Source organism: Amblyomma americanum, chromosome 10 (genome assembly GCF_052857255.1).
Source record: "Amblyomma americanum isolate KBUSLIRL-KWMA chromosome 10, ASM5285725v1, whole genome shotgun sequence".
In the NCBI taxonomy this organism is placed as follows: Eukaryota; Metazoa; Arthropoda; class Arachnida; order Ixodida; family Ixodidae; genus Amblyomma; species Amblyomma americanum.
This window is the reverse complement of record NC_135506.1, coordinates 49151374-49175884: the sequence shown is the minus strand read 5'-3', so window position 1 is coordinate 49175884 and position 24511 is coordinate 49151374. Positions and strand designations below refer to the sequence as shown.

Genomic DNA, 24511 nt, shown 5'->3' with positions numbered 1-24511 from the left:
ATGGTCGTATCTTTACCATTCGCACTTTTGCCGTGTGTAGCGTGATCTGACATTCAAGACCACAATGGGCAGCTGGTTTGTAAGCTTAGATTACCCACTCGCGCTTAAATAACCTTGTTTTTTTTTTCTCGCAAAAACAAAACCGAAACCTTAATGCTTTGTCCATACGGGCCGCATTTCCCCCGGAATAAGCATGTGGCACACTTTCCGAAAAATAATTAAAAACTTGCATAGCATAACCTCATTTTTGCCCGTGTTCGTGTTTACAAAACTAGTATGGGCGACATCAGCGTGTCATCGGCTCCGAAGCAGCAGGTGTGCGGGAAAAACCAACAAATACAGGGTTTGTGAAAGTTGCATCGCAGCCACTTTTTCGCGTGAATGCAGCCTGCAAAGATATAAATGGCAGATGTTAATCGCGCAGAGGACCATGCTCTTTGAGACTGTTCTAACGGTGCTTCTAAGAGATGAGCACATCGTCAGAATTCTCGCACCCATCTTTCCCCGATTCTTTTCAAGAAGTTTTAAAGAGAAATGTGGAATCGATGATGAAATGATGAAGACAAAACTTAACCTTTACTGTGCATTCTTTTTTTCATACTTAGGGTACTGCTATTTGGTATGGGGAAATACTACAGTGTCCAATTTGCAAAAACTTTTTCTTCAACAGAAGAAAATGCTACGAGTCATTACAAATTCCTGCTATGACGCCCCAACTCGCCCCATTCGAATAAAATACAAAATAATTCCAGTTCCTAGGTTGTTTGAGTACAGGTTTGCCTGTTTTTATAAAAAACAGACTGCAAGAGATGACCCCTTTTTGTCCCGTATTGTGCAGCTGGTACCACACAACACGCCGTATACCACTAGAAACGCTGAAATGTTTTCGGTACCCAGATGTAGAACAAACTATGGCTTTGCTATGCTGAAATATATACTACCAAGATGTTTGAGCTCTTCTCTTTATAACAATATAAACACAATGTCTTTTCGTGCACTTCGTGAAACTTTTATTGATTAGGTTGTATTAGTACTGAAATACATATGTCGACCGTTTTTTTTCCTTGTCATTGTTTAATATATCTAACCCCCTACCTGCATTATAGCACAATCTGTTTTGTTTGAGATGTGAATTGTTATTTGTATGCCGCAAGAACTGCCGCTGCTGTCATCGTCGACTTTTTCGGGTGACGAAGCCCGTCAAGCGGTTATTCTGAACCGCTTTTATTTCGTCACCCACGCTTTCTGTATGGCAAAAAGCGAAATAAACAAAAGTGCATATAAATGTTTCTGAAGTAAGCGCGGGGGGCAGTAAAGATCGAAAGGTGGAATGGAATTGTATCGAGCGATTCCTTCAAGGGAGAGCATGTTTATTTGATATAGTGCAGTTTGTGGGCGTTCTAACTTCAGGAATGGTCGCCTTTCTTCGCTTTACCTGTTAGCATTAAATATTATCGAACTGTATTCACAATATACGTTGCGGTGTAACGAAAAGGAGCTTTTCAAGGCTTCTAAACGCAATACAAAGGAGGGCGTTGCACAGCATGTTCTCCCACAAAACGTTTTTAATTCCCGATATAGAGAAGTAGGTGCAGGACTCTAACCATATAGTTAGGGTCACCCGATGCAGTTCCCTTCAACATGCAGTGCGAAAAGAAATTTACATTTTTCTGGACTTAGTCAAAGGTAGTGTATGCATTGTCAGATAAAAAGAAATTGGGATTGTTATAGACTGGTCTATACACTATAGACTATCTATAGACTATAAGGCTGTTATAAATCTCAGTCCATAGATATTGTAGAAACCGTCTAGAGACGAAAGGAAATTAAGGCCGTTATAGACTTAGGCAATAGATAGCCTATATACTGCCTATAGCCAAAAGAAAATTAAGGCTGTTGCGTACTCTAGTCTACAGGTATATAGACCGTCTATAGACAAAGAGAAACTAAGGATGTTATAGATTAGTCTGTAGATAGTCTTTAGACAAAGCGAAATTAAGGCGGTTATAGACTTTAGTCTATAGTGTTTAGACCGCCTATGAGCAAAGGAAAATTAAGATGGTTATATACTTCAGTTTATAGATAGTCTCTGGATTGTCTACAGACGAAAGGAAATTAAGGCGGTTACAGACTTTAGTCTACAAATAGCCTACAGACTGTTTATAGACGAAAGGAAAAGTCTAAAGGATGGATATAGAGTCTATGAAAGGCCATAGAAAATCTATAGCCCATTTTTATAGGGGCGTTCGATCCCGGCCGCGGCGGTTGAATTTCGATGGAGGCGAAATGCAAGATATCCGCGTACTGTGCTGTCTTGGCGCACGTTAAGGAACCCCAGGTGGTCGAAGTTGTCGAAGCCTTCGACTACGGCGGTCCCCATAGCCCGACCCGCTTCGGGACGTTAAACAATTTTTTTTTTATTGCGACAGCGTACTTGCTGGCATAAGGTATTTACAAATGTAAGCGCACACTGGACTCTCGAAGAAAGCCCAGTTCTGTTAAAGAGATTACTGGGACACAGACAAATGTCCGAGGGAGAAATTGGTGCCCACAATCGCACAGCACAAAACTTTTTGTGTGCGTTTGAAGTGGAGCGGGGTGTAGGAAGGGGAAGAGGATCTGTAACTGTTATTGAGTCCTGAGATTTAACTGCCACGAAGCGCCGGTCCATCTCAGCAGAGCCAGGGTTGCCACTGCCGCAAGCAGAAGCTGGTCTGAGGCCGCGTACAGTCTCGTCGATCTGTTGCAGTCGCCCAGAAGCTTGAGAGCGTCCTCGCCCCTGAAGTACGCTGCCTCGGCCATGCTCAGCGTCATCCCGCATCTCGGTGAGAATGCCGTCTCGTAACACTCTGTCGCGGCTTGAGAAAGCCTGCAAATAATAATAATAATAATAATAATAATAATAATAATAATAATAATAATAATAATAATAATAATAATAATAATAATAATAATAATATATGTAAATGTTTAAGGAATTGGCTGTTCTGGGCTTGTTTTTCTCCAAACACTGAAAGGAAAACCTGATCGAAGCAAATTTTATTCGATGGAAGCAACATTTCAGCTACAGCAACCGATATCTCCCGCCACATTCGGCAGTATCCTGCATACAAATTGAAACCAAAGAGCCCGAATTTAATTAGCACTGCATATATCGACGCTGGCAGCATAAACAGAGGATCCTGGGGCATGCCCGCGTACACGACCGACACCACTGACGACACTGCAGTGCACAACAATATGTTGACAAGTTTTCTGATATTTTTCAATAGTCTATTTACTCATGGGTCCCTCAAGGCACAGAGTACATTCCAGAGGAGAACGGCAGTACGTAGTGATAACAAAATGTTGAAGCTTTTTTTAAGCGGATTTTAGACAGTTTGGTGATTTAAATGGTTCACTTTATTCTGAAAGAAACTTACTACAGCAGAAAGCACATATCAAAGGTTATGATATTGGGAGGAGAACAATAATAAACGGTAATTTAGTGATCAGGCTAGTTACGGCGTTCTTAAACTCGCCTGAATCACTAGGGTAGATTAATGGGCCGGTTACTGGAAATTCCTCTCGTTACTGGTTTCGCGAATATTCGAGTACGAGCATGTTACTATATTGCGATGGCAGATGGTTGCCTGTTTGCAGACGATTACAGCAGTGAAAAACGAATGATGCTGATTGAATACATCTTGCATGGGGTGAATAGATTAATTGCGCGTAAATGCAGTTATTGTCAATCTTGAGCTCCTCTACCCTCGAGACAGTGCTTTTACTTCCTTAGTGAACACAGAAGGTGTGGCATCGCTTTCTGTGTATAATTTTTATTTGCGCCTAAGAGTTAGTACTTTTTTCTTGAAAGCGATGTTCAGTGCCTCAGGGAATAAAACAGATTTAGTAGTTACAACGGGGCACTCTTTATCACGATATGCAGTTTCCGTAGTTCAGTTATTAAAGTTTGTTAAGTTATTTACTCGTCTAATTATTGATCCATAGGAGGTGCATAACGTCGGCCCTGCTGTACAATCCTGCTGAACAGTCCGTGCCGACGTACCTCTCAGAGTTTTTAAAGTGAAAATCTCCAAATGGTAAAAAAAATCGCCCTTCAGAGTGGCACACTAATGAGATTTCCGTTGATTTTCAGCAGCCGCCGTTACGCAATTCGCAAACCACATAAACTTACTTGCAGTAAAAAAATGTGGAGTTTTCTGGCGTGACGTCCCCCATGTACACATTGTGGCACGGGAAAAACTTCTCAGGATCTTGACACGACCTGGCAGTGTAGTAGTCTGGAGTTGAAATTAGAAAAATGGTGAGGGCAGGCTTCAGGGAAACGCGAACACGCAAACGCGTATTGCACTACACCATCACACACTGCACTCACTGCACAGCGTGATCAGGAAGCGTTGATCGGGCATATAGACAAGTGGAAATTTTGCAGTGAGAGTGAGTCCGATGCTGTCAAGATAAAAAAAAAATTGGAGGGAGCACTTACGCTCCGCCTTAAATGTATGACGCGATAGCATAGTGGGCTAATTCCCATGCATGCAGAAGGTCATTATCTACTTAAATTTGCATTCACAGATCCTTGGGAGTCCTCATACGAATCCTGGCGCAGTACGTGGTGGAGCGGTTAAACGATGCCCCACTGCCCTGCGATGGCAGTTGCTCTTGTGTGACCTGGTGTGAACTTGTGTGACCTTGTATGACCTTGCGTGACCTCGTGTGACCTTGTGTGGCCTTGTGTGACCCAGGTTGCTCTTCCCAAGCGGCCAATGATTAATTGAACTGCCACCTGCCACGGTGGGCAGTTTGCTCACTATCCGGCGGGCAGGTAGTGATGACGCCGCGAGGTCACGTGACCTAGGTGGCCCACCTGCCTCATAGCTTGCTTTCTGGGCTTTGGGTCATAGTCATGCTTGTAATTTTTCGCTTGCAACGCCGACACCGGATCTTCTGGGTAACGGGGGCCTCTAACGTTCTAACGTTAAAAAGGGGGCCCTAAAAACGGGCGTCCCTTCAGAGCGAAATGTTTGCCGGCAGCATCCGACCTCAAGCAGACAGGCCTGTAGCCCCGAAAAAAAATAGCCCTTCATTTTAAAAAGCGCAGAGAATGCGTATATTTTATTCGATCTCGAGCCGTTCTGTACGGTTCTTGACCCGACCTAGCAGTGTAGTAGTCTGGAGACAAGTGAATATGTGACAAATGTGAGTCATTTTTTCCCCTAGTGAATATTTACTTAATCTCATACTCTTTATCTCATGGTTACCACTGTGCCCTCTCCTTGCCCTTGATACCTGTATTTAGTCACGAATCATCGTGTTGTCCTCCTTCATGCATTATCTACACGTCACAGCTATAATTACCTGAAAATTTTCCACCCGTCTCTTTTCCATTTACTTCAGCCTGTCTTCTTAATCTTTGTTTCTGTTTCCTTTCTTCACATCGGGACCCGAAGATAGCGTAATACGAAATATAAATAAAATTGCCAGAACTAAGCTTATCGGCGTTGCGCATTAATCAGCGAAAGTTGATTCGCATTAGTGGCTGGAAGGTCTGCAGTGCTCGAAGGCCCGACTACGGCCGCCTCATGGTTGTATATTTTGGGCTGCATATTTCTGACAAACACTGTACATTGGGTACGCGGGCCATGAAGAGTTGTAGTTGAATAGCTTTTGGAGCGAAAACTCTTTATGGGAAGAATTCAGCGGGCATCAGCGTGACCCCACTAAAACTGTCCCCTGTAAACAGAAACTACTCAGTTTACCGCCATTAATAGTAAGCTTTCGTATACATGCTCCTGTGGCACGATTGCCACTTTGTTTCCTCATTACCATTATGATGCCCTCTTGAAGGCCTGATGGTCTTTTGGAAGCACATTAAGTGACGGTGATTTTCGGAAGCTGACCAAATCGAGTTTACCGTATACATCGTAAGTTAGGGGTCTTTAGAGCATTCAGCGATAGAAATGTAAATGTGAAGATGGCCCGCAAATCCGGGAAACGCAGGAGATAGACGTGTAGAAGGAAGAGATTTATGAAGGATACTGACATAGTACCCCGTCCGGGAAAAAAGTCGTGTTACGCTGCAAATGCTACAAATTCACTTAATTCTTGCAGATGTTACAACGACAAATCTTGTGTGAGAAGATGCCTGTGCGAATTATGCGATTATGCGAGTTATTCGAACGTGATTCGCATTTCGGTGTGGCTTTATTCTTTATTCAATAATTACCCCGCAATGCCCGAAGGCCTTACAGAAAGGGGTTACAAATTTGCATAAAAGACATCTTGATTTACAGAGCACACTTGCACTTCCGATAAGCGATTCCACTGTTGCACAGTCTTGACGAAAAATGAATTGGCAAGCAAGTTAGTCCTGCCATGGTACTCTCGAATTTTGCAAGAATGATCATGTCGTTTTGAAACATAAAAGTGGTGTGTAAAATAAATTTCCCGTATCCCTGCCACGCGGCAAATTTAATGTCATTCCCATCGAATGACATTCGCAACTAATGCCGCTAATCTGCTGCTACACGGAAACATTTAATGCCATTCCCATCGAATGACATTCGCCATCGAATGAGTTTGGGGAACTCATTCGCATTCGATCTCAAACCGAATGTGTACTCTGGACACCAGATATGCAACAGAAACAAGCGACAAAAAAAGAAAGCATGCATGCGCACTGCCAAAGTTAGAAATTGTATTTATTTAGCTCTGCTAAAGAAATATTAATTTCGGTGCGAACCTCTTGACACTAGAAGCTGTCGTGGATAGCTGCTACTCTCGGCCCTAGCAACAGCCAACGGCAGCGGCCGACCGTGAAGCAGGGCATTTCTCGCGACCGTCGACCATTTTGGGTTGCGTGTTTCTTGCTGGTTGGCGTTACATGTTCGTTTAGCTCGCAGGTACTTAAACATGTAACTAGCACCTCACCTTTTCGAAGTCATTTCCACGCTGCGCCACGTCAGCCATTTTGTTTGTTTACATTTATCGAATTTGTGGTTGACTTTGCACTTGGCTTGAGGTTTTGTGGCTAAAGTGATGGAGAATTGCCGGAAATAATATCTTAAGCTTATATTATTGTACAGAAACGTTCTCACCCGCTTTAGAAACACCACATAAGAATTTCAAACATCTTTTATGCACGCTGATGTTTTTCAATTGTACTATTTTTTTTCACTGATCGTCACTGCCATCATTTTTGAATGACATTATTTTTTACCGTGTAACACCGAAGGAGACCGAATGACATTCGATGCATCGAATGACATTGGGTTAGAAAGAAATTAAATTTGCTGTGTGGCAGGGGTATAACTTCGTAAACTGGTCTGCTCATTGACAGGCTTCAACAAAAAGTAAACAGTTATCAGCAAACAACCAAATAAATGTGTACACAGATTAAATAATTTGATGTAGATTTGGAAGAGCAAACACCCGTGTCTTCACCTCGGATGGCGTCCTTGTCGCAGAATAGGTCGCGCAGGGCTTCGTACCCTCTCTCCTGACTCCTGAAGTTTCTCCTCACTTCTTCAGGGCACAGTGCTACCCTCTGGTGGCAGTGAATCTTCTCAGTTATTTCACTGCAACAGCCAGAAAGACCTACTCTCGTCAAAAATGTATTTTTTAAAGAAAATTCCCACTTTCTTGTAACCCCTTAAGATTGCCCAGAAGTACACTACTAATCATTAGAGTGAAACCAAACAGTACAGGTTGTTTCATTTGATTCAATGGAAATTGTTCATCGAACGGTATGCTACCTACAGAGCGTGGCTTTCGAGGTTGAATTGTCCGACCAGGCCCAGTACGTACTTCGTTCAAACGTATTCGTATATATTCTCTTGTTTACAGATTATATTCTTATTAAGTTTTACTTTCTCCTTCGGCGACACTCTTTTATTCGATGATAGGAAACACCCTGTATATTTGGAGTACAGCGTAGACTCACTTGGAAGCTGCTGGGAAACTCGGGAGAACAAGATCTCTCTTTCTGCACCCTCTACCCCACCATGAAGAAAAGCTTACGTACAGCCTCATTTACAGGGCAAAAAGGATCCTCGCTATCGAAGGACTACAACACCAAAGACAATTTTAAGCGTGACCGGAAAGTTGTAAATTCATTAAGGGCAGGATCTATACTTATGTATACTTCTGTCCTGTCCACTTCTGTTCGTCCTTGTTTTTTTCGCGCTGCATTCTTTTACCATGTTCTATACTTTCGATGTGTTTTGAAAAATGTTTAGCAATCGCTTCCTCATCAAATGCGGCGCCTAGCTCAATGGGGCATTCCGGACGAAGACGAAGATCATGGGGAGTAATCACAGATGAAGACGATGTTCGCGCTCAGTGCCTACAATATTAGTTCGACCTTGTTGTTTGGCGTGTGTAGGTCCTCAAGCAAGTACCCTAGCAGTTCCTTCAGTAATTTTCCTAGTAGGGCAATGCCATGAAGAAATAGCAGCTTGCTGAGGGGTCCTCTATTGGCTGTTAAGCTAGCCTTCCTTATCCCCCCCCCCCCCCCTGAATTATTATTGTAAACAAGCAGTGAATAAGAGCAATGGGATCGAGTGTCGGCACCTCTGATACGCTTCCTGATTGGTGTTCTTCCATTTTGTCAGAGGTGAATTATGAATGGCGTGCAGTCTCTGTGAATATATTCTAGCATAATCACGAAACCTTCCTCCAGGTCTTGGTCACGCATTTCCTTCAAGACGCCGTGCCTTTAACTGCGAAACAAATGTGACACGTGATCTGTACCTGCACCACCTCACGAGGACTTCATTGGGGATGCTGCCTTCGGTGTCGTTCCCCACGCTTCGCCTCCACAGATGGGAACTGTAGTCACGGTAGCAGTGACGCACCTGTTCTGGTGCGCACTCAGGAGGCAACGCTTCTGTGTTGAGAAAAAAAATAAAAAGCGCTTATTCACGCTTAAAACACATTCACGCTTAAAACGCTTAAAACACGCTTAAAACGCTTAAAACGCGGCGAAAACTAGAAGTATAGGAGTTGCCTTAGCGGAGGTGAACCAGAATTTTTTTAAATAGGCGTTTTGAGATATCAAGGCGGCTTCGGCGGCGGCGTAATACTAGTGTTGGCGGACATCGGAAAACAGGTGAATTATGTTAACTAGTGAACCGCTTAACTAAACATCAACATAGTTACCTTTTAAACTAATACAGTTAGGCATTTACTTGCTTCCTAGCTTTGTAGATTGCTTGCCGGTCGTTAGAAATAGCCATATCAATTTTTAGAATTTCGTAAACGCGACTCCCCTCTACGCTGTGGCTCAACAGGCACCCAATGCAGTGGGCCCTTTTGGGAAAACGCGCCCAGCGAAGCGACGTCAATCGCTACACGTCGCTGTGTAGAGCAAGTCCCACGTGACTTTCTCTGCCCCGCGCCTCCACTGGCATCAAGTTGTCGATAAAAGACCAAGGAAGGTTAGGCATACAACCGACAAGGCAAATTCTGAGACCAGAAGCGCTCCGCAGTGGAGATGTCAGAATGGCGCCGTTCCGCACGCTTCTCCGCAACACGCGTTCCATCGCTGCGAGCCCATCGTTGTTAGTAAACTGCATACTCTTAACTTAGCGGTTTAGGCGCTCTGCAGCCGCCTGTAACTGCATGAGAACCATAACGCCAACGGAAGCATTTGCACGTGTTGCACAGTTACAACAGACACAGGTTAACAAGGGACAAAAGGAGGACCGGCTTTCAAGTTTTACGCTTTTTTTGCAGCAAGGCGAGCTTTCTCATAATAATAATAATGATTGGTTTTTGGGGAAAGTAAATGGCTCAGTATCTGTCTCATATATCGTTGGACACCTGAACCGCGCTGTAAGGGAAGGGATAAAGGAGGGAGTGAAAGAAGAAAGGAAGAAAGAGGTGCCATAGTGGAGGGCTCCGGAATAATTTCGACCGCCTGGGGATCTTTAACGTGCACTGACATCGCACAGCACACGGGCGCCTTAGCGTTCCGCCTCCATAAAAACGCAGCCGCCGCGGTGGGGTTCGATCCGCGGAACTCCGGATCAGTAGCCAAGCGCCCTAACCACTGAGCCACCGCGGCGGGTGCTTTCTCGTGGGCTGATCTCACAGTTTCCATCCTCATATCTTAGATCTGACACTTGGCTTCGAAACTTCGAAAAATTTATTGAAGGAGTTTAGACACAAAGTTCTTGAGTGTCCGTTTTTCCACCTTGAAAGATGCCTACGGGCCTAGTAATCATGAAAATGAGCTCGAAACGTCAGTACGCAGCGTTAATAATCAATTAGAAACGCCTTTGTACCGACAGGCTTCTTCACAGTCGGCGCCAGCGCTAAACGGTACCCTGACATTACTGTCGAGCGGCCAATTTGGTATATCAGAATACTGATGACGTCGGCGACCCCGGCAAGCACTGGTTGTTCCAGTGAACGACCGCTGGATTCGGTGACGTCAAAGTAATTGGGGCAAGTGCCCCTTGGTGTCACTCGGAGCAGGTGCAAATGCCGAACGGCTCGTCGGACAACATTCAAAATCGTATTAAACTATATTCGACTCAACTCCTGCGACTGAAACTTGCTCGTAGGCACCTCTTTATGCCCATGAAACAAATCACATCGTCTGTTTGTCTTCAAAGTTTTGTCTATACCACTTTAAGAAACGCCGTCTGTGTAACGCATGGTGGATTTGGTACTCTTTTGGGAATAAAACCTAAAACCTGTGTCGTCAACACGGGCTCCAGTCAGCCCGAGAGCTATCACGCGCTGGCCCAGCCTGTCAGTCGGGCCGAAAAATGCTCTGTTTCATCGGGCCCGAGTCGGGCTCAAGCCCGTACATAAAAGTAATGTGTCTGCGTTTGATCTATAATTGCAGGTTGCTCTTGGGGCGCTCTAGAACCGACAAGGATGAAGCAAGATCTTTGCGTGGGTTGAGAAAAAAAGATTCCTCAACACTTGCGTATTTGTCGGTGTCTGCTGTAGTTGCATTTTTCTCACGAGAGAAAAATTAGAAACAATGGTGGGCGGCGGGGGGGGGGGGGGATGCTGCCCGAAATGCTTCAAAAATGAAAAAAAAAATCCTGGAGCTAAAATTTCTTTGGAGAGTGTCTTGTTGACGCGGAAAGTGAGAAAGCCTAATTAAGTACTTCTTTTATAGACTGAGTTTAATCAGAGTCACTGAAAGTGCGATGTTCAAATAACTTCGGACGCTCACGCCCGGCCACGTTGAACGATATACAAGAGAAGAAGATGAACTGCGCTTTTCAATGATTGAAGAACGACAGCGGAAGACCGCTCTCACAGGTTCGAAACCGTAAAGTCCAGCTTCGGCCTGCACTAATGCGGAGTTCTTGGTGCAGATTTTAACCTCTCACATACGACGCATTTGCACGAATGCGCCAACCTGATACAGTACATAGAACCGCCGGCTTGAGCTGTTTCAGCTATTAGCGTGAGCATGCCGTCGATTCTACCAAAAGGCGCTCCGAGTCTGCTCGGTTTTCTGTTATAGCTGGATGTAACTCAAGAACGCAGCGGCTTTTGCTCGTCAAAGGACCCCGTTCCAGCCAATGGCGTCGGTCGATTCTCATGAACCTGCTAGCGTTACAGTGTAGGCAGTGGAAGTGAATGAGGACAGTCTCCTCCCTGCATTGTTGGGTATGTCCCATCCCTACATTTTCACGGCACTGCCTGTATTGTCGCGCTTCTCGCACTATCAGGTTAATGAGGATCGGCCGACGCCATTGGCTTGAACCGGGCCCTTTAACGGGAAGAGCCACTTTTTTCTTGACTTGTCTCCGTGTATAGTGCTCGGTACTGGACATTTGAAGCCCCTTAGTAATCGCTGCAGAAAGGCCTTCAATCACTTGCTCGACGGGCCGTCATTTGTTCCAAGATCGTCTTTGATTGTGTGTCTTCGGCTCCAAAAAAACACTTATGTACGCGATCAGAAACGCCATTGGGGAAGAATGTATTTATTCAGCCCGCTTCGAGTCTTTCCACATGTACTACGCAATATACAGGAGCTTTTGTTTACATCTATGCTGAAACACGGCCATTGAACTGCCATAAATTCAGAAATCCTGTTCAACAAAAAAAACAACTATAAATGTCATTGCTATGGCTGCGAGGATGCTTTAACATTCAGACATCGCGAGCCGCACAAAATGATTGTGATTAAACGTCTGTAGGTATCGCAAAGTAGTTTATTACATTTATGCGTACCCTTTTTCATTAGACTCTGGCAACTTCGGAGCTGCTTACAGACGAGATCACTATTCAAAAAGCCGAGCGGACAAACCCGCTTAAACTCCTGTTTTTAAATTTACGAAACCAATTTCTTAAAACGTTATTGCGATTTAAGCGCCTTTGCCGGCAGTTTAATAACTTGTGTAGTATTTACCTCTTGCACTGCTGCGAGAAAGCGCAGCGTCATAAGAGATAAAACAAAACGAAATATGTCTAATGACCCAAGTCATAAGACGTTTATAACATACCGAAGACGTATTGCTTCTCCTTGTCCTCTCCCTGTCTTTTTATTCTCGCTAGCCGCAGCTCAGGTGCTTCAGGTTTCGATGTCCGATGACGCAGCTCGCAACATCTTTTCCTTTAATTATTATTTTATTAATAAATAGCCACTAACAACAACAACCACGCGTATACCATTTTGCCGGACGCCTCCTCCGTAAGCACAGTGTCATGGGTGCGGCCAGGCGGGGCCAGTGTGCGTGCGCAGGAGGCGTCCGATAGACTGGTATACGTCTCCGCTAATACGTCTTCAAATATGTTAAAAAAAGTCTTATGATGACGCGCCTCGTCGACGTTCTACTTCCTGACGTATACATGCTAACGGATTGATGCATGACGTGATGCAACTCTCTTTTAGAGAGCCTTCTAATGAAGTGGAATCACATCAAGCTGCTCAAGGATGTACATTATTGGGGGGAAGCGAACGATTCTTTTTCTCATAATAGTACAGCATTCGCATACACAGTACAAATGCAGCACAAAATGCTTCTCAACGTGCGAGATCTTTTTGCCGACTGTGCAATGCAAAAAAAAAAGAAGATAAAGGCAACAGTTCACCAGTACCTTGAGACAGTGCACCTCCAATGACGGACGGAAGAAATCCGACGAGCAAAATGACTTCTCCCAAATTGAGAAGAAACGCCATGGTCTGCCGCACCTGATCACAGAACCGTCCAGCCCGGAGTGCCTCCTAAAAGCGACCGGGAACTCACCTTCTGAAGAGGCATTGTTTCCAAGCACTTATCTGTAAATACCCTTTGCGGACGGAGAAAGATAGCGCAGCATTGTATCGACATTCTGCCGTGAGCGGTTTATGCAATCGTTGATACAGGCTTCGAAGGTCTTGTCGGCTAACGCGTCCCGGGGCACGGGTTGTGCAGGACAGATAGCGTACAGAAGAGAACATCACCTGCTCTGCGGACGCAAGGCCGAAATGCCCGCCCTGAAGGAAGAATCTGTACAACCGCAGCCCCCTTACGGCATTACATGATCATCACCAGCCTGACTACACCAACTGCAGGGCAAAGGCCTCCCCGTGTCTCTCCAATTAACCCTGTCCTTTGCCAGCTGCTCCCACCCTGTGCCTGCAAACATAATATCACCTGCCCACCTACTTCAATACAAGCATGGTGGAAAGAGACGGACGGACGGACGGACAGACCGACAGACAGGCAGACGGACGGACGGACGGACGGACGGACGGACGGACGGACGGACGGACGGACGGACAGACAGACAGACAGACAGAAAGACGGACAGACAGACAGACAGACGGACGGACGGACGGACGGACGGACGGACGGACGGACGGACAGACAGACAGACAGACAGACAGACAGACAGACGGACAGACAGACAGACAGACAGACAGACAGACGGACAGACGGACAGACGGACGGATGGACGGACGGAAGGACGGATGGACGGACGGACGGACAGACAGACAGACGGACGGACAGACGGACGGACGGATGGACGGACAGACCGACAGACAGGCAGACGGATGGACGGACGGACAGACAGACAGACAGACACACAGACAGACAGGCAGGCAGGCGCTCACAAACATCCAGGAGGTTGTGAGTTTCGGCATTGAGAAATCGACCCCACTCAGATTTAAAAAAAGTACACCACCTTCCCTTTTCCCCACCCAGGGCTGCAGCTGCACCCCCTCGAGCTTTGCACCCGGTATGGACCGTGCCTCCTGCGCCCCCCTAGTGACGCCAGTGGTGCACGGTGCGCTATTGGCTCGAGAGCGAACGCAGGCAGCCGTGTATCATTTCGCGTCGAACTGTAGGAGTTGGCACTTCAAAGCAGCAATTTCCTCCGTGTACGACGAGCCAAGAGCCTCACATTTCAACTCACAAAGGTTATAAAGGATTTTCTGCAACTTCCCCGCTTCAGGTTTTCTAAACTAGGGTCTTATCGAACCAATTTAAATGGCCATGCCTCGGACCTCTTGCTTGAACATCTCCCAAGCTGCATGTAAGTGCATGCTCTTAGAGAGGCAAGACTGAAAGGCTATATTCACGCGTGCTTTGAAATTGTCTGCTTTGAAATTGTCATCACTTATCAGCGCAGTATCCAATTCTAAAGAGCCCATCTGCGTACTCTTCGGGATCGAATACTGGCCGAGGCAGTAGCATATCTATGCGGGCGAAATGCTAAAATGTCCGTGTGCTATGCGAAGTTAGCGCGTGTTGGAGAACCCCAGGTAGTCTTAATTAATCCTGAGGCTTCCACTACGGCGGCCCTCAAAGCCAATATATCGCTTCGGGACGTTAAACCCCACATCACAAAAGGTATTTTGCCAGGCTATGTGGGTTTTGGTTTTTGCGGAAAGGAAATGGCATATCGGTGGACACCCGAGCCGCGCCGTAAGAGAAGGGATAAAGAAGAGAGTGAAAGAAGAAAGGAAGGAAGAAATGCCGTAGTGGAGGGCTCCGGAATAATTTCAACCACCTGGGGATCTTTAGCATGCACTGACATCGCACAGCACAAGGGCGCCTTAGTGCTTCGCCTCCATCGAAACGCAGCCGCCGCGGCCAGGTTTGAACCCGGGAACTCCGACTCAGAAGACTAGCGCCCTAAGCACTGAGCCAGACTATATGACTCGTTCATGATCGACGCGAAGTCGCCTGCGGCGATAGCTATTCGTACTCGATTGACGATTGAAAAGCAGGAACTTTCCTGGGAATATGACGTGGTGACGTTGCTTGGTTGAGTTCAGGGGAACGTTCTAATTTACCTTACTGTCGCTGAAGCTGACCTGGGAATCTGATATACGCGCAACCTTCTACAGGTAGCGAGGAAATTTGAAGCATGAAAGCAATTCCTGCATTTTTCGTCGTAGCGACAGCCGGTTGTAGTGACGTCAAAGACAGGGACACTGAGTCCAGGCACGTAGCAGAAAACGTCACGTGACCCTTCACTGCCAGTGTATAGAGCCAGTTGGGCGGACTCGGCCGTGATGTATATGCGTGGTTCGTAAAGAGAGGGGCATCGCTTGAGGAGCACGGTGTTTTCAGGGGGACAATAGAGGAACCGCCATAGGATATGAGAGCATAGCTTCCGCTATCGGCGACTTTACTTTAATGGTAGTATTAGTAAGTGCGTAGTAATTAGGAGCAGAATGTGGTTTAGTGCAGGAACAAAGAGCGGCAAACAGAAGCTGATACGGGCTGTTTATGTGTGTTAAATGCTGTCGAAAAACAAAACCAGCTTTCTCGGGCAAACATTTTTGGAAATTGGAAAATTGTAAGACACTGTTATGGAAATATTAAAGGCAATGTTACATTATTCTGATATATGCAGCAAAATCTTTATTTTAAAGTGTTTTTATCGATCGCATGGAACAGTTAAGACTGCCATAGAAAACCAATGGGGAACGCTTTTGACGATAGCAAAAATGTGAAGGGAAAAACAAAATAAAAGACTGCTGTCGGGTGATCTGCGGACATATTGATTGTTATAGTGAAGTCTTACATTATATGAAAAAATTGCATTCATAAACGGTTTCCCACTCAAAAATGCTTTTGTCCAGAATTGCTGGGCATGGAAGTTTAAAAGTGTGGATTAAGGTATCAGTGGTTGTCTAAAATATATGCGGATCACCTGAAGGCTGGCAGGGTCGCAAAAGAAGTTGAAAAGTTAATGGAATGATTGGCTTATCGTTGAGTAAAATGGCGGGTAAAGTAGAGCTCGTTTTCAGACGCCATTTTGATTCGTGAGATGAACATAAAACGACAGATGCAAAGCTCAAAGCGCAAGTATTCATTGGGTTCAAGTGAGCTGACTCGCATTCTGAAGGAGGAACACATACGCGTCATGTGTGCTCTTGCACTTGTTACAGTGGCTTCATAAAAACGATGCTGGTGCCTGCTGTTTTGCTATTTTGTCACTGCTGACCTTACGAGCAGTAGTATTCTCTTTTCTTGGTTTAATGTACAGCGGTGAAATGAAACGTATTGCACCGTCCATCTGAGCTGCGCTGGACGAATGCTCCAGCGAACCCTATGCAATCCCCCTGCAAGCCGACCGCGCTTCTGAAGTTTCGAATAGTGAATGTCATTATCCTTGGAAGATGTTACCTTGACGGGGCTTCTTCCGTCATTCGTGTTCTTTGTAATTTAAGATAACAGTTATTCATGTTTTTTCACTTTCTCTCTTGTCTTCGGTGGCAGTCCATTAATGATGAATCAATATTTACTTCTGCTTCTGCTCCCTGGGCCAGACAGCCCTCGTGGCCACAGCCCCCTGGGATAATAATATTGTTGGTCACAGCTGAACACAAAATTGTTTTATAGTCTATAGGCTGTCCATTGATTTCTGTCTATAATGTGCATAGACTCTTTGTAGACAAACCCTGGGTAACAGTATATGGGCAATACAAATCCTATAGACAATGTATAGATTTATGGCCATACAAATTCAATACAGTCGCGAGTAAAAAATATTAGCACAATGACGTCACCAGAGCGGTAAAAATCGCACCGCACGGCTGGCGCGGCGCCGTTCGTTGTGAACACCCGTGGCACTTTTGTTATTGACGCGTTCTTTACCGCAGCGCAGTAGAGATGTTATCTGCTGCTCCTGTGGCACGTCACTAGTGCTATTTTTTTTTACTCGCGACTGTACGGTTTTGTTTATAGGCGCTTTAGGCTGAGTAGACAAAAATGAACATCTATAGGAAGACAATAGAGTCTATAACAAGTCTATAGACTGTACATAGACCATTTTTGTACGGACACAGCTTTTGGTAACGACATACCGAGGCCGACGTTGACGCCGTGTAGTGTAGAGAAATCTCTAAGCAGAGTGCTCGCTTTGAAAGGCAAAATATTGGATTGTTCACTGACAGCTTAGCCGGAAATGGGGTCATTACTTTTGTACATTTTTTTCTTCCACTTTTTTATTTTCGGTCAAGGTAAATTTGCTGCGGCCAAGCAGCGCCTCACTCTACTGCGCCTTTAAAAATACTGTTGATCTTCTGAGGTTTCCTGGGAACATATATTCCAGCGCACGCAATCGTTCGACTTGTCTGCAGCTCGTTATTTTGGTGAAAGTTGCATGTATACAGTCGTCCACAGGCCTGTCTAGAGCGCTCCAACTCCGTGCCGTCTGCGCTCCGCAGCGCGCAGAGCGACGTCTAGCGGCAACGCCTGGTTCGAGATTGCGCATCTTTGAGCGTCGTCTGAGCATCAGACGTGTGCTCTCTCGAACCAGGCGCTACCGCTAGACGTCGCTCTGCGCGCTGCGGAGCGCAGACGGCTCGGAGTTGGAGCGCTCAAGACAGGTCTGTGGACGACTGTACACATCGGGGTGGCGTAATTAAAAGAAAAAGAATGAAGAAAAAGCGCCGGTCACAGTTGTTGGGAAGGCTCAGGGGACACTGTTGGGAGTGGACTCGATTCCATGTCTGAAGATGAGCCCTGTTGATCGGTGGTGATCGTCGACATCTTGCGCCTGTGCACGCGACTGTGGTTTTTGAGGGCCGACGGCAGCGCAAAGGACTTTCCGCACTGGTCGCATATGAAGGGGCGCACGTTGCTGTGGTTTGCCAATGCGTGTTGCAGGAGAGTGTTTCGGTCGGGGAAGGTGGCCAGGCAGACGCGGCAGAGCGATAGCTTCTCTTCAGTGGTGTGAGTCCGTTTGTGAATCTGCGAAGACAAAACACGCGCTGCTCAAACCGAGGACCAGAGTTCGATCTCGGTCATGGCGGCTGAGTTTCTATGCGGACAAAAAGCAACAGCGCAGCCAGATTTAAATCAAGGCGGTAAGTGTTCCAGACATGTCAGCGTAACACCGATAAGGAAAGACGTCGAACTGAAACCGCCACTGATAACGCACCAGAAGCAAAGGATGAAACTTCTGCACTCAGTATACACGCACACGACAGGCATTGATATGGAAAAGTATCTCAACCCCCCCCCCCCCCCCCCCACTATATTTCTAACAGGGTAGACTACAGTTTTAAGATGCGGCAAATTATGTGTAAGACGAACTAGAAAAAGTACTAATTTTTTCCACGTACTCTTCCTGACTGGAACGAGCTGCCAGTTAAAGTTGTGAGTGTACATCGAGATGTATTTTTCCGGCTAATCAATGATTTGTGATGTTACTGCTCTTTCAAACCATTATTTGTTGACCGAATGCACTGTTGCTCCTCCTTTTTGTTTTTTTTGTTTGATTTTTGTTTAGTTTATCTTGATACATTACCCCTTTGTCTTCCCTCCCCGCTTTTTGTTCTTTATCTTTTGTGATTTTTTAAAACTGCTTGTCACTTTAATGGTGCACTCACTCCCTTGCTATAATGCTTCCGCGCGGCAGGGAGTACTGAAAATAAATAAAATAAATAACATGACACCTGTGTGTTGTGCGATGTTAGCGGACGTTAAAGATCCTCAGTTGTTCTGAGAGTAATGTGGAATCATTCGTACGGCGTCTCTCATAGCTAGTCTGTCGATTCGGGATGTTAAACACCAAAATTTACAATCTGCTTACTGAAATCTACATGAGGATTCATAGCGCACAGAATACACAGGACACAACACAAGCGCTTGTGTTGTGAAGCGCTTGTGTTGTGTCCTGTGTATTCTGTGCGCTATGAATCCTCATGCTGATTACCCACTAGCCCGAACCCTGACCCTTCTAAACTGAAATCTAGTCGCTAACAAATTCTCTATGAAGATTATGAACGTGGGCGAAGCTTTAGTGCAGACTTAAGTTCACGGCTTAGTCTGCACAATTTACCCACTTAGGTTACGTAAAGTAAATTGCAGCGGGAAACGCTTTTTTTTATTCAGTAGGTCGTGGGAACGAATCCCAGCAGTGGCGGTCGCATTTTGGTTTAGAGCAAATGCAAAAAAGAAATGCCTCTGCGCTGCGGGATATCAGCGTACGATAAAGTATTCCGAATTATGTTAATCCGCAGTTTCCCCAAAAGGCTTCTACCTTGTCCCATGTGAGGAAAGTTCCCATGAAAAGCTTTCTATAGATTTAACAAGTTCTAAGAAACGAGGACACGAGACAGAACACCCAACCAATAACGGACGCCGACTACCAATTCTTCATTGCTTCATAACTCAGCACGGTATATGCCAGTGACATTGGACCAAGCGATACGGTCAGCGTATTGACAGTGCGAAAGACCGGTCGACAATCGCTCGTTTTTGAGGAGGTCTTTCGCACTGTCAATCGACCGACACTATCACGTGGTCCAGTTCCATTGATATATATCGCGCTGGTTTATGAAGCAATAAATCGGCGGTGGCTTGAACATGGCTAACCCTGCAATTCAGCGAAAAGCAACCACGTCTGAGGCTCGTCCATGGCAGCTCCGGTACACGCTCGCGACAGCCGTTCTGTATAGACCCACACGACCACGTGGCTATGACGTGGTATCACATAGTCTTACGACAGCCCCATCAGATTTCATCACGTGGCTTCACATGGTCCCATCGGATGTTCCTTAAGGGGCTCTGAAACTCTTTCCGAAGAGAGCACATTAATTCACTTAATCACTGCACTGTGTTGACATGAAAGCGAGAGCCAAATAATACTCTTCTACACGCAGCTGACGACCCACAATCACGCGTCAAAGTTGGCGAGCCCTTTCCGGCGACTTTTTCATGGTCGCGCCCTCCTCCGTCCCCCGCATCTGCGTAGTCAAGGTGAGAGGTGGCCATTGGTTAGATTCTTTCAGACGTCAGCCAGCTACCGTGGCCGCGCCAATAAGCCGCTTAGCTCCGGCGGGTCGGGAAGCTCCGCTCCAAGAGGGGGGTCGGCGAAGGAGCGCCTACCTTCCAGCGTGCAAAAAGTGACGAGAGGAGAGGGAAAGGCGCGAAGACGCTGAAATTCAAATTTTAACTACAGATAACTCTGTTTCTACAAAGCGCATTTAAAAATTCCTACTGGACACTATTCGTGAAGCGGCGCGCTTCAATATCCCAGGCATGCCGCAACTTTATAGAGTCCCTTTCACAGTCCCTTTAAGGTCAATGGTGAACCCAATGTGAAAGGTCATAGGTCAACTAAATGTCATGGGTCATGGTCAGGGGTGAAAGGTTCTACATCATAACTGTACCACATATGGTCATACACAGCTAACGTGGTTGGGCTGAAGGTCGTTCAAGGTCATTCTCCGGCCTACGCGACGACTGCTTTACCTAGCGTAGTGGAGCTTCTCGCTTCAAAACTCGTTCCTTCGCGTTGGGTTGAGAGCAGTGAACCAACTACCCGGGGGCCAAAATGCTGATTCACATCAAGAGCCCTTACAAACTCCTTCCACGACCTCCTTCGAGACAGGACGTCAAGGAAACGTTACCTCAAGACTTGTCGCTACAGCGAAGGCCTGCGGGCAGAGGTTGCACTTGTAGAGGCTCTCCCTTTTGTGACCGTGACGCATGTGTACGTCCAGGAAGTGCTTCTTCACGTAGGCCTTGGAGCAGAGGTCGCACTTCCAGGGTCGATTGCTCGAGTGGCGCAGCATGTGGTAGTAGAGCACCTGCCACGACATGAACGCCCCCGGACAGAGGTGGCAGCGGAACGGCCGCTCGCCCGTGTGACGCCGCATGTGAACGGTCAGAGACTGCTGGGTTCGGAACACAGTGTCACACGACGAACAGCGGTGGACCTCTGCGCTCTTCTCTTTCCTGGAGGCGCTCTTGCGAGGCCCAGGAACCTGTTCGCCGCCAGAACTTGAACCAGGGGCGCCATTATCGGCGTGATCAGGCTCCGAAGGTTGTGGCAATGGCTCGTTTCCCACTTCGGTTTCAACGAATGTGCCACCCAGTTCTGAGTGGCGTTGGTCTTGATTTGCCATGCCACCCGCCGGAGTCTCTATGTGGGACATGACCGAATATTCGGCGTTGTGTGTTGTAAGACTCGAGCGATGCTGGTTTGTTCCCCCCGATAAGCAGTTTTGGAGGACGGCTTCGCGTTGAATGAAATTGGCGTTCTCGTTCAGTGCAGTGGGCTTGAGGAAGTCCCGACGGTGATAAATTTTTCCCGACTCCTGGCTGAGTTCAGGCGAACGCCAGGAACCAGAAGAAAGAGCCGTTGGTCCATGAAACGCCGTTCGGCCTGATGGGCGTTTGCGGAAGGCTCCGTGATTTGGGGCCGAGTTGGGCATTGCAGTTGGTGGAGTAGGTATCGCACAATAGTCGTGCTCTGGAGCTACTGCTAGGAGCTTGTGGTAAGCTCTCATTGCGCATGCGTTGAGGTCTAGTAGAAAGCGCCGACAAGCGAAGTCACGCGCATCTGAGGCGCTTGAAATTTTTCTTCTGATGGGCGCTCGCACAACAATTCTTCGCTGCAATTTTAGCGGAGTACGAAAAAAAGAGTGATCGCTCGGAGTCATAATGCGGGAGATGTTGGTTTTCGTTGAGCTCAACCGGTCCTCAGAGTGTTTGGAACCGCGTTTCTTTCGACACTTAACTTGGTCGCCGGTCGTCTGTTCTGTGACGGCATCGTTGTCAGGAAGTAAGCTCGCAAGAAATAGGCGATGTATTTCTTCTAAGCTTGGCAGTTCACCATCGGGTGGTTCAGGTTCCACGGACTGGACGCTGCACTCCGGGTTGTCGACGCACTGACATTCGGAGCAGCATCGCTGAAGGACCAGTGAGTGTTCCGAAGGAGAGGAGGCATCGCTGAGCGCGGCCCGGTTTTCTGAAACACCGTCGTCTTGGTTCGGGCTTGAGGACCAGGTGGCTGCGTAAAAAAAAATTGAATAAATTACAAACATGAATCGCGCGTTTGGTAATAGAAAGCGTGAAGAGTGTTTTGTGCAAGAACATCCCACACTGCACTCTCTGCAGCGCTGGTAAACATGAAACACAAAGTAGAGAGTATGAGCGCAGTGCCGAATAAATTTTATCCCCAAATGCGGCAAATAGTGCTGCATTATTGCAATACTTATGACCGAAGAATTTGCAGGCACACCTATTTTCATTGCGTGTTGCCATTGCGTTAACGTAGCAGCGGTTGATGCCTTTACATGAACTTTAACTGTCAGTGACGTCACTTCCCCTCTTGTGTCGTCATTACCCTCCATCCAATCACATTGCTCCGGTCTGGAAACGTCACTTCCCCTCTTGTGTCGTCATTACCCTCCATCCAATCACATTGCTCCGGTCTGGAAACGTCACTTCCCCTCTTGTGTCGTCATTACCCTCCATCCAATCACATTGCTCCGGTCTGGAAACGTCACTTCCCCTCTTGTGTCGTCATTACCCTCCATCCAATCACATTGCTCCGGTCTGGAAACGTCACTTCCCCTCTTGTGTCGTCATTACCCTCCATCCAATCACATTGCTCCGGTCTGGAAACGTCACTTCCCCTCTTGTGTCGTCATTACCCTCCATCCAATCACATTGCTCCGGTCTGGAAACGTCACTTCCCCTCTTGTGTCGTCATTACCCTCCATCCAATCACATTGCTCCGGTCTGGAAACGTCACTTCCCCTCTTGTGTCGTCATTACCCTCCATCCAATCACATTGCTCCGGTCTGGAAACGTCACTTCCCCTCTTGTGTCGTCATTACCCTCCATCCAATCACATTGCTCCGGTCTGGAAACGTCACTTCCCCTCTTGTGTCGTCATTACCCTCCATCCAATCACATTGCTCCGGTCTGGAAACGTCACTTCCCCTCTTGTGTCGTCATTACCCTCCATCCAATCACATTGCTCCGGTCTGGAAACGTCACTTCCCCTCTTGTGTCGTCATTACCCTCCATCCAATCACATTGCTCCGGTCTGGAAACGTCACTTCCCCTCTTGTGTCGTCATTACCCTCCATCCAATCACATTGCTCCGGTCTGGAGACGTCACTTCCCCTCTTGTGTCGTCATTACCCTCCATCCAATCACATTGCTCCGGTCTGGAGACGTCACTTCCCCTCTTGTGTCGTCATTACCCTCCATCCAATCACATTGCTCCGGTCTGGAGACGTCACTTCCCCTCTTGTGTCGTCATTACCCTCCATCCAATCACATTGCTCCGGTCTGGAGACGTCACTTCCCCTCTTGTGTCGTCATTACCCTCCATCCAATCACATTGCTCCGGTCTGGAGACGTCACTTCCTCTCTTGTGTCGTCATTACCCTCCATCCAATCACATTGCTCCGGTCTGGAGACGTCACTTCCCTCTAGGTAATGACCATGATCCGGCCTAGTGAAGTCCCTTCCCAACAGATCAATCGTGAATGCGCGATTACTTTCATTTTTTATTTCTTTTAATCTCATTCGCATAAAAACATTACAGAGGAGAACGGTGGCAAAAAGTAAGAAAGCACAGAAACCACGAAATCAAAGTAGTGTAAAAGACTTACAAATTATTGGGCAATTAAACGCACACAAGAAAAAACACAAAAGGGTATATATGGCCGCCGCGGTGGCTGAGTGGTTATGGCGCTCGGCTGCTAACGTGGAAGACGCGGGTTCGATTCCGGCCGCGGCGGTCGCATTCGATGGAGGCGAAATGCCAAAGGCCCGTGTACTGTGCGATGTGAGTGCACGTTAAAGAACCCCAGGTGGTCGAAATTTCCGCATCCCTTTACTACGACGTCCCTCATATATAGCCTGAGTCTATTTGGGACGTTAAACCCTCATAAAGCCAAAGCCAAACCAAAAGGCTATATTTGCGAAGAAACCTTATTTACAGAGCTAAATTACAAGCTGTTACGTTCAAACGTCTCTCTCGCGAATTCGCACACTCCAACACTGCGTGCACACACTGCTTGCTTTTCAGTCGTCATTCTGGTCCATACTATCGCTGTCCTGGCCACTATAAGCCCTATGAGACCAAAATGCGCTATCGTTCATAAAATTATCCCATTGGCTCTGCGGAAGTGGCGTCACCAGACGGGAGCATTCCCATTGGCTAGAGCAAAGAGACGTTACCAGATCGAAGTAATAATAATATTTGGTTTTTTGGGGAAAGGAAATGGCGCAGTATCTGTCTCGTATATCGTTGGACACCTGAACCGCGCCGTAAGGGAAGG

General features: G+C 46.7%; 2 protein-coding genes across 2 annotated transcripts; both read right to left on the bottom strand.

Annotated features, from left to right (window-relative positions):
• Positions 1–987: 987 nt before the first annotated feature.
• LOC144106562 (uncharacterized) lies at positions 988–13231 on the bottom strand. Its single transcript, XM_077639406.1, has 5 exons — positions 13075–13231; positions 8755–8890; positions 7447–7580; positions 4178–4283; positions 988–2869 (listed from the first exon to the last, which is right to left on the bottom strand). Exons 1-5 carry the CDS (start codon positions 13154–13156, stop codon positions 2629–2631), a joined length of 699 nt encoding a protein of 232 aa, XP_077495532.1. The 5' UTR covers positions 13157–13231; the 3' UTR covers positions 988–2628.
• A 4578-nt stretch (positions 13232–17809) lies between these two features.
• Positions 17810–22216, bottom strand: LOC144106667 (uncharacterized). Its single transcript, XM_077639506.1, has 2 exons — positions 20837–22216; positions 17810–18170 (listed from the first exon to the last, which is right to left on the bottom strand). Exons 1-2 carry the CDS (start codon positions 21869–21871, stop codon positions 17874–17876), a joined length of 1332 nt encoding a protein of 443 aa, XP_077495632.1. The 5' UTR covers positions 21872–22216; the 3' UTR covers positions 17810–17873.
• Positions 22217–24511: the final 2295 nt, after the last annotated feature.